The sequence below is a fragment of the Haplochromis burtoni genome, unplaced genomic scaffold (genome assembly GCF_018398535.1).
Source record: "Haplochromis burtoni strain Fernald_Lab_line unplaced genomic scaffold, NCSU_Asbu1 Contig_244, whole genome shotgun sequence".
NCBI lineage: Eukaryota > Metazoa > Chordata > Actinopteri > Cichliformes > Cichlidae > Haplochromis > Haplochromis burtoni.
Window position 1 is genome coordinate 155,124 of NW_024582605.1, and position 10,568 is coordinate 165,691.

General features: G+C 38.8%; 1 protein-coding gene across 2 annotated transcripts; it reads left to right on the top strand.

Moving 5' to 3' along the window:
• Positions 1–311: 311 nt before the first annotated feature.
• On the top strand, positions 312–10,560 carry LOC102310392. Of its 2 annotated transcripts, none has more exons than XM_042227135.1 (12): positions 312–482; positions 906–1,064; positions 3,187–3,292; positions 3,893–4,039; positions 4,296–4,382; positions 5,425–5,512; positions 5,604–5,740; positions 5,838–5,984; positions 8,024–8,110; positions 8,550–8,625; positions 8,737–8,813; positions 10,056–10,560. In XM_042227135.1, exons 2-12 carry the CDS (start codon positions 970–972, stop codon positions 10,185–10,187), a joined length of 1,179 nt encoding a protein of 392 aa, XP_042083069.1. In that variant the 5' UTR covers positions 312–482; positions 906–969; the 3' UTR covers positions 10,188–10,560. The 2 variants fall into 2 exon arrangements, with proteins under 2 accessions (XP_042083069.1, XP_042083068.1); XM_042227134.1 differs by having other exon boundaries at positions 330–482; positions 902–1,064.
• The last annotated feature ends 8 nt before the right edge of the window (positions 10,561–10,568 follow it).

Genomic DNA, 10,568 nt, shown 5'->3' on the forward strand with positions numbered 1-10,568 from the left:
TCATCAACAATATCTTCTGGCTTCTTTTTTTTGTCCTGTTTGGTAAGGAAGGTGTGGCGAAGAGAACCCATGTCAAAGTCATTTTTCTTTGTTAGTGCATGCATACAACATTCATTCTCAAATCAAAGGGTCTGGTAGAAAATGCATCAGTGAGTCATCTGACATGAAGTTGCATCAGCAGAGCAGCTTCTGATCTGTGGAAAGTCACTCAGACGTGATTGTGTGCAAACCCTCCCACCACCTTACTGCAACTTTAACCAGGAAGATCAACGAGAGGCTCCACTCTACAGTTGTTGTAGCTTGTTTTGACTGCAGCCCTTTACCTCTCTGTGTCATAACTCATAATTATCTCTCTTGGCTACTCAGAGTCAAGTTCAGCGCATGTAAACTAGACAGGCATGGCCCCATCTTTCCCAATAAGATAACTGCTTCATCCACACGTTTCACAACAAGGAGGGAGCTTGTCTTATCAACTTCAGGAGGTATGATAGTTTTTGACCTTCATCTGGTCGGCTCGTCTTTTTGTGACAAAACAGTTTTTATTTATCATGTTGATACATCAGCAGGTTCCCAGCGTAAGTTCAGAGTGTAAAATAGGAAGCTGCTCAGTCATCTGCCGACGGCCAACTGACAGGAAGGAAGGAACAACTACTACGCTGCGATTCAACAAAAACCTGCCACTTTTGTCTTCAATTCCTCTTCAAAAGCTTTTTGTTTTCAGGGCTCTGTGGAAATACACACTGAATGCTGGCAAAAAGGGGGAACTAGAGCTTAGCAGCACACCGCCTCCTCATCCCCTGCTCCTGTGCACAATATCCTCTTCTAAACCCCCCCCCCAATTTTTTTTGCTATCTCTTTGGTTTTAATGAGGCACGCACAAACTGTTTGGATGATTGTCTAGACAGATGGTGCTCAGTGTGTGGAACAGAAGCTGAGACGAGGTAAAGAGGGACAGACTCCTTCTCCGTCATGGGATGCTGCAGTGTGACCCAGAGGCATACTGGAGTGGACGAGGTGGGCCCTGATGAGATTGAGCTCCTGGAACTCTCTGGAGACAATTTAGGGTAAGACACAAATGCAAGATTAGTGTTTGAAGCTAGGAGCTGTTCAAAAATAAAACAAACAATTTTATTTCACTGTATTTTGATCCTGCAACAAAAAGTTAACTATATAAATATATATATATATATATATATAAATAACAGTTAACAGAACGGCAACGTGTGAATTTCACTCAGTATTTTTTTGAGTGTATCTCTAAAGTCACTTTAAATGTGGTTTTTCTGTGTTTTGGAGGAAGCGGTGGCAGGCTGTAAAGTGAAAAGAGAGCTGCTTCTCTTTCAACACATGCGGTTTTCTGTGGCATTTCATTCTTGACATTTTTAAGGTGATAATGTAAAACGCAAGCATAATCCTTTTCAGCACTGCAGCATATTCAGTGTTATCATGTACAGGATATACCACACACACTACATGCTTGGCTTTACAGTAACAGGATGTGTTGTCACACAGAGCACTTTAAACTTTAAAACTGGATTTAAATCCAACAAGAAAAAGAAAACAAAAACTGCAGAACAACCAATGACACGCGTTCGATTTCTGCCCATCAGCACCTCATGGAGACACAAGACAGGAGAGCTAATTGGCTCCTATTTACTCAACATGAACTTGGGTGCTCAGTGATGCTGCACTGATGTGATTAGCAGATTACTATAAGACAATGGTTGAAGCATGGAGGGGTTTAATACAGAGTAAGGGCGGGACAAATCCCCTCTCATTCAAAGGCTGGGGGATTAGCAGAAGCTAATCACTGCAGGAGCTTCTGCTCCTTATGTGTAGCTCTTTAATTATAACTGCTTATCAGGCAAGCCACTTATGTTTGTATTTCATAACACACACAAAAGTGTGTGTTTCAAAGATGTCTTAGAATGTGCGCTTGCTAGCTACTGACTGGCTCAGTATACTGATGCTGACCTTGTTTATATACAAGAAAATAATGCAATTTCAGGAGAACCTGCTTAACTAGTGCCGTCACTAGTATGATAAGAGTATGATAATAACAAAAACAGCTATAACCTTTAATCACCAGATGAGTTAGATCAGTAAATATCTAACAGTAATAACAACTTCAAGTCAGTTTATTATTAAACTTGACTTTATGTCCCCAGCCATGATTGTTTTTGTGTTGTTTCAGAGTTCCAGGTTTATTTACATGGCTTCTTGAATGCACTCAGTGATTATATTACACAATCATAATATAAAATGTGAAGTTGAACTGTGTGTGAAGTCATTGTTGTGTTCAAGAAACCTGTTTAAACTTTGTATTATGGCATGTCATCCTGCCGGAAACAGCCTTTAGAAGGTGTCTATACTGTGGCCATACCAGGCCAGCATTATGTGGTTATATGTTATATATGGTTATACCACCTGCCTCAGTCATTTGATATGTTTCTCAGAAAATGAGTTTTGATTGATTGACGGTTTTCAAGCATGTGGTCATATATACAAAATAGAACTAAATAGAGCATATACATGAAGAAAAATAAAGTCCTCTAGTGCTCAAAAATGAGCAGGAGGAACCAACACTTATGAACTCCGACCCTATCACACATTTATAGCTCAGTCATATAGTTAGCTAGTTCCTGGGTAGGTTTAATACATTATATAACAACATTATGTAAAACATACAAAAATATCTATACTGAAAACACCTCTTGTAGCTTAATGCTCCCCCTCAATCAATCTATCAAACATATATTTATACATTGATTTAAATTTCTGGCAATGTGGACAATGCTTGTGCTTAGCCATTTTACAATGTTCTTAAAAACTATTGTATATTTCAATTACAAGGACCTATTATTATTTTCCTACAAATACAAGTAGTCAGCCTGCTCTAAGAGAGAGGATAACCCTCTTATGGCCATAACAGGCACAAATTGTTCAATTGTTTCATGGCCCAGTATTAGATAAATTAGAATTATGTTAAAATGTGAATGGTCCAAAGTCAAAATTTAACTTACTTCTCAAACAATAATATGAAATCATATCTACTTCCTTTCAGCTCTGCATGACTATACTCAAAAATCGACCATTTTGGCATGTATGCTAATTGTCAGTACAGTTATGACTAATGCATTAAAGTGTTTGTACCTTCACTGAGCAAGAGTGCGTGTTTGTTTTCAGTGTGTGGAGCCTGGGAGAAACCAGACTTCAGCTGTCTGTGAGGAACAGCAGAGACGAGCAGCCCCAGCCACCACGCAGACCTTCAATACCACACCTGGAACAAGAGGTTGCTATGTGTGTGTGCTGTGTACTTGACAAATAAACATCTTGACACTTTGATCGTGCACTTTTCAAGGTCAGAGCATGCTGTGTGGTTGAGTCTGAATTAACACTTGTAGTGCTCAGCCGGGGTGAGACGAGACCTCGTGTGCTGTAGGAATTTCCAATGCAACGGTGACATATTCTGCATTCCCCTTTGGTGTGATTCAAACTTTACAGGAAATATACAAGAGAGGAAACATTGCTAGACACAGCTTTGTTCTCAGACTTGATTCAACTCTTACACTTTACCTCTGTATTTGTTCCCTAAAGACAGACACAAAGTTTGCCTAAAGACAGTGATTCAAGCCTTGCAATGGTGAAATACATTCAGGTTTGCTGTGTAATGCATGACTCTGTGGAACATGTGCCAATGTGTTAATACTGACTATAAATAAATACAGTGATACGAGACAGTGGGAAGGGGGAAATGGCCACCCACTAGAAAATTAATTCTCTCTATTTAAGAGAAAATCTTGCATCTTTTAACACTGCTGTCAAAGACAGACAAAAATAAGACACATGAAATGAGCCACAGACATGGGGTGATATATTTTTGTGTCTCTAGGTGGTGCTGTGGGGAAAGAGCAGAGATGAGCTCCACCAAAGGATATACTCCCAACAGCCAATCAGGGGCTGGGAGGGCCAAGCTGCCCACATGTATGGAGAGATCATCCACTCCTCACTGGTGTCTCTCTACATCAGCTACACACAGGTAATATGGTAACACACAAAAGGAGTGAGAAATTTAATGTGTGAGACAGTCCTTGGATTTAGACTAAACTAAAATGAGCAACAAAATAAAATGAAAACAATTGCTGCAATAAGAAAAATCACATTTAAATTAGTTTAATTAGTTATAAATTAGTTAAATATCATAAACAAGTCACTTAGCACCCACACATGTGTTTATGTGGCCCTTTTAAAAAAGCAGTGAAAATGATTAAATCCTGTGAATTGTGCCTCTGCAGGAAACCCAAGAACACTTCCTGGTTTTGTTCTCTTTCCACCTACTCATCCTTTCTCTGGACCACTCTCGGCAAGACTTTGTTTATGAGGTATTCTTTATACTTTTTAAGACGTGTGGTTAGAAATGCTATGTTAGCAGACGATCACTGGAAAACTGAATTAAACACATTCTTTCACAGAAGTGAAAACCTTTATTGGATTAGTGTAGTGTAACATAAAACTAAAAGTGGGTGTTAATAATAAAGCTGCGGGGTGTTGGAAATTAAATCACGGGCTGTCATTTGTGCCCTGCAGAAAACAGCTACAACAGAGCATTTTTAACTCATTCTATGAGGACCCCAAGCCAAACTGGTCGACATAAACAACAAACCTTTTAAACATGATATCAGCTTAAAAGTGTGATCATACACTACATGTATGTGTATTTAAATTCTAGTGGGGGTTGTTCCTTATGAGGGGGTCGTTGACCCAGTACTAGCCTTTTACGTCATCACATGAACCAAGGTTTGGAAAAAGGCATGGGACATTACCACTGCTGAAGCCACTGTGAAACCTTACCCCTCCCAGGCTACTGAGGTCACCTAATGGAAGGCTCTTTAGATCCTTGTGTTGTACATGCACATGCCTTTTTTCACACATTGGCTTTATTAATAATGAAAAATTAATTCATTAACTTATTAAATTGTCTCTTGTGATCAGAAAACTGTATACTGTAACTTTAGACCCTAGTCATAATACCCTGCATCAAGCTGCATTCAAACAGGTTAGAATTTTACTTCCAAGTTGCAAAAGGTGAAAATAGAATGATTTAAGTTTTTATTTCCAGCTATGGGTCAAACCCCAAATATACTGTCAAACGTCTATAATGCAGCTATTCAGATCCACTGTGCCTGCCACCTTCCCAAACACCTTTCACTTTTTTTTGATGAAAATCTCCAAACTTTGTAGGGTGAATTATGTTTTGAAAGTGTAGAAACACAATAAATCTGCAGGAACTTTTAGGGATCAATGTCCTAAATTCTTAAATGTTGGGTTTTTGTTGTCAGGCAATTTCTGCACTGCAATCTTAATACAGGAATCTAATCGTCGGTGTTATTCATTTCTTTAAGTTTGTCTTCGTTTATCTTGCAGGGCATTCTTCCCCTTTCTGGACTTTCCTTCCAAGTTGTCTCTCTGGACTTGGACGCGTCACATTCGCCACACATGTTTGAAATCAGCAGTGAGTCCGTGGAAATTACAGAGTTCCACTAAGACGTGCAAAGCAGTGTGAAAAACTAAGCATGGTTTATGCTGTTCCCTCTTCTATCCAGGTCCAGTGATGGACTCCAAGGTGTTCACGTGTGCCAGTGCGGCAGACCTACAGAAATGGATGCAGTACGCAGAAGACAGGAGATACAAGGCCATGATCCAACCCATGAGTCCCTCCCACTGCGCTCTCTCCTATCTAGTACTGACTAACTGTTGCACTGCATCTGGTTACAACTGTACCAAAGTATTGTAGTTACATGTCAGTAAAATACACTGTGCACATCTTTCTCTTCTAGTTACCATGTGATGAGAACTGGAAAAGAGAAGAACTGAAAAAATACTTACTACAAGCTCCAATATGGCAATGGGAGGGCTCGCCCATACAGCACATGGGTCAGCCGAGCTACGTATCTATTGTCCACATCATCAGCACACAGAGACAGGTAGTAAATACTCTTCAACGTCCTCTGAAAGTTTTCTGTAACATATTTTTAAAACATTTTTTGTGTGTTGACATATTAAACTAAAGATGATCAACTGTTTGGCGGGCACAAAAATCACCAAAATTAGACAGTAGGCAATTTCCATTTAGATCATTAAATAGAAACTTGACTTCTTTTTAAAATCCTAATAAAAATGAGCTTGTTTTATTAGAATGATAAAATAGTCTTTGGGGAAATGATGAAGCCATCATAGGGAACCAAAAAAAATTGCTTGCAAATTAATAATAAGACTGCTCTGAGTTCTCATTCACGGTAAAAAAGGATTGGGTAACTATGACATTAACATTGTGCAACTAACTTATGACAAACCACAACTGGAAAGTCTTGTTAAAATCATGTTCATTGCATTCATATATTGTATGAATGCAATGAACATGATGTATACATGCTGTCTTTCAGCATGGAAAGACATTTTCTTCTGACTTCTTAAAGGCCTCAGAAAAGTGTAAAGAGCCCTATTTTCAGTACTCTTTCCTTCTACATTTACCACATGATGCAAGTTGAACCATAATTGACAAGAGCACATATTTCCCCTCAGCTCCTAAGAAAAAGGATGTGCAACCTTGTTCTCTATCACCATGTAGCAGTTTTCACTCTTTTCAGCTATGAGTTCTCATAAATATACATTGATACGTGTGTAATTCGATCTTCCTACAACTTAATGCAATCTCATAAACTTAGAATTAATCCAATTAAAAATACAGTCCTCCCACCATCTTGAATACAGTTGTTGAGATAGACATCGCTATTCCGCATAACTGCGTTTTATATATGACTAGAGACCAGCCACCTGCGTAGGACATGTTAAAACTCATAGGCATACGAATGCAGACTCACCATATGACAGATCATAGCTGTGTTTTATCATAAAGAATGTGACCGGCGTCTGGATAAAACGTCATTCTCTACATCATCAAATCAAGCATCATCTCTTGAACCAAAATATGGGTGTTTTAACACACAAAAACTTAAATATGCTTATTTATTCATGATATTTTCTCAATTATTTATTTCCAGCAGATTAGACATGTGACCCTGCCCTCTAGACAGCTGCCAACAGGCCGGCTAAACAACAACAACAACAGCTGGTTATAAGCTAACATTATGTCAGCTAATGTTAGGGTGGAGTGTTCTAAAAACAAACAAAAAGAAAAAACACAGTTTTCTTCAGATAAACAGGTTGATATACATTCTCATTCACATCATATGAGAGTTTATTCACAAGTGTCCGAGTTAGATCTACTTCAAAAAAGTATCTCGAAAGCCAGCTAACAGCTGCTAACTGTGGCTAACAGAAGCTAAACAGTAGGTAGCAGAGACTAACATCAGCTAACAGCAACTAACATAGATTAATCCCAGATAACAGAGACTAACAGCCACTAACAGTGGCTATCAGCAGCATAAACAGCAGGTAACAGAGACAGAGATAACCCCAGATCACAGAGGCTTACAGCGGCAAAAACAGCTGCACTTACTGACAGAGAAGTTCAGGGTGTCTTCAACAAGTCACTTCTCTGTCCCTGTCATGGGCAGAAGTGAGATTCAGATTAGTGTTGTTCTTTGTTCAGATTATCTAAAATGAACATGGGCAAGAATTTCCATAAAGCTGCTCAATGCACAAAAAGTCTTTTCAAAAGACGACAAAAGCGTATAAAAATCCTAGAAAAAATTAATGTGATCGTCCTTTAAATTGGAAATATAACACGGTATATGTCTGTGAAGGTTCTCAGTCATCCAGGTCATGGTAGTCAAAGGAGCTTGCAAAGAAAAGCGTCTGGACTTTTTTAGGTTTAAATCTGGGACTCTCCACCAGTTGACCTTAGAACTGAAGAAGCTTCTCGGATGAGAGGTGAAACGTCTTCAAGCAACTTAAAGAAGTCCAGACGCTTTTCTTTGCAAGCTCCTTTGATAACACGGTATAACAGGAAATGTGAGTGCTCACATACAGTAACCAAGGCATGCTGGCTTTGTTCTTTTAGGGTCTCCAAGAAAGACTGATGGTTCTCTTCCCTCAAGACATCGTGCTTCTATCTGTTGACAACAAGCGCCTGACTATAAGATATGAGGTACTGCAAAATTACTCTGTGGGAAAAATCCATAATAACACCTTTTCTGCTGCTGTGACAGCAAAACTTCCCAGTGTCCCAGTAATTATGACATGTTCCTTGTTATTTTGGTAGGTAACATGGTAGTTCAAACTTTCTGCCTTCATCATTCAGTATCTTTGTAGTAGAAAATTATTTCCAAAATGATGAACTAACTATTCTTTTTTCATTTTCGCTCATATTTATATATACACTGTTAGAGAAGTGGATGCTCAGGCTTCAGACTGCTCTACATGTTTAGTTTCTGGCTGAGCTTTTAGACTTTCGACTGCGTATGATGTGAGAGGAGATGTTGTTTATATGGTTATCTGTCTTTAAGGACAGAAGCCCAGCTCACCTGTTGTTAAAACCTTTAAAGCAGCATCTAGAAAACAACTTGTCTTTTCTGTCATTCTAACAGGGCAGGTTGCCCCGACAAAGTGTCAAAGCAGTTGAGAGGTCAGCCTTGCCTGGACGGCTGGAGTTTGAACTGATAGGTACACTCTACACACGTGGTATCTTTGTATTTTTAGTTAAATGCAGCGTTGGAAGGGCAAAAATAAATATGTGATTCATTTCATATAATCACTGTTTTTGTTTGGATTTAGGTGAACTGGTGGAGCCGCTGCAGGTCTCTTGTACCTGCATGGAGGATTATCAGAACTGGATTTTTCAGTTACAACAGGTTAGACATGATTGTATGATTATACATGTTTAATGAACCATTAAAGAATAATGTATGGGCTGTAACAGTGAAAGAGGCTAAACAGGTCAGGAGAGATGAGGGAGTCACAGGGAAGGTGATCGTTTGCAGCCAGTTTGTGTAGGTTTAATTTTAAACATTATTATGTGCTTTTTATTTAAATGAGTGAAAAATAAAGAAATTTTAAAAATACTTTTCTGCAAATTAATTTAAAAAACTGCCATGTAACACTTTATCAGCCAGCAATACTCATTCACCGGACACTTCATTGGGTACACCTTGCTAGTTCTTCATGGCATAAATTCAACAGAGTGATGGAAACATTCGTCGGAGATTTTGTTCCATGTTAACATTATAGCATCACACATTTGCACAACTGTGGACAATAGAAGGCACAACTTGTGAAATGTAGCCTCGTTTTTCTTTTCTTAGTCGACACGAGTGGCACCTGTTGCGGTCTTCTGCTGCTGCTTTCAGAGATGGTCTTCTGCATACATCGGTTGTAACTAGTGGTTATTTCCATGCTTGAAGCAGTCTGGCCGGTCTGCGCTGGCCTTTGGCATCAAAGACATTTTCTCCTTCTAGGATCATTCTCTATAATCCCTCGAGATGGTTATAATGGAAAATCTAGTTTAAATCACCTTTATTCCCCATTCTGATGTTTAGTTTGCAAGTCATCTTGAACATGTCCACATGCCTAAAGGTGATTTGCTGATTAGATATGTGTGTTAACAAGCAGTTGAACATGTATATCTAATGAAGTGACCAACAAAGAGTTTTTTTGGCCTACCGGTAAATGGTTTGCCAAGAGCAGGAGGACATAAACATTCAAGAAAATTGTGGCATTAAACGGTACGTTTCCTTAGCAGTTGTAAAGTAGCTGCATAATAAAATACTTTCTAGAAGAAAACTTTCTATGAACTGACCGATCACATTTCTGCATAGTTTAGGCTTATGTGTGGTAGTCACTTGTTTTAGTTTGGTATGAAAATCAACTTGTATGAACTTGTTTGAGATTAAAAGCACATTCATGCAGCTATATTCAGCAACTCTGAAAGCAGAAGATATAAAAAATGTTTATTTGGACACTCCTTAAGCACAGGCTTTTTAAAGTCCGTTGTTTTTCTAGATGCAAGAAAAACTGCTTGTCATGCAGAACATGACGTGTGGTGCTTTAACCGTGCGGCATATTTGCATAAACAAGATTTTCTTTTTAATTTGCAGCCAGACAGAAGCAACCATGTTACTGTGAGTCAACCGCCACCTCCGATAATGCCAAAGCTGCAGAGGAACAGGAAGGAGTCCCAGGAACCAATGCTAGCAGCCGACCCATATCACATCAATGGACGCGGCTGATTCCTCAGACGGGAGGAAGAGCCTCAAACGTCACTGTAATCATAAATTTGAAACATGTAGATAATTTGTACATATGTCTCGTATGTGCCACAACATGGAGGCAGAGCAGTGAAGACTTCTCGTTCTAATCTTTGATATATTTGGTTGATTTTGTCACTGTGAACAGACAGAACACAGCACTTAAAGCCAGTATTCATGTTCGAGCGTAAACTAGTCCTTGACCCAGTTTAAGAGCAGATCAGACCTGAAGAAATGTTAGATGTAGAAACTGTAGAGTCTCAAAAATAGCTTAAACTTAGGGGTGAATAAACTGTAAATACCTGTATGTAGCTTTGTTTTACCTTTTCAAAATAAACTATTTAAAAAAGTTTAATTCCAAAC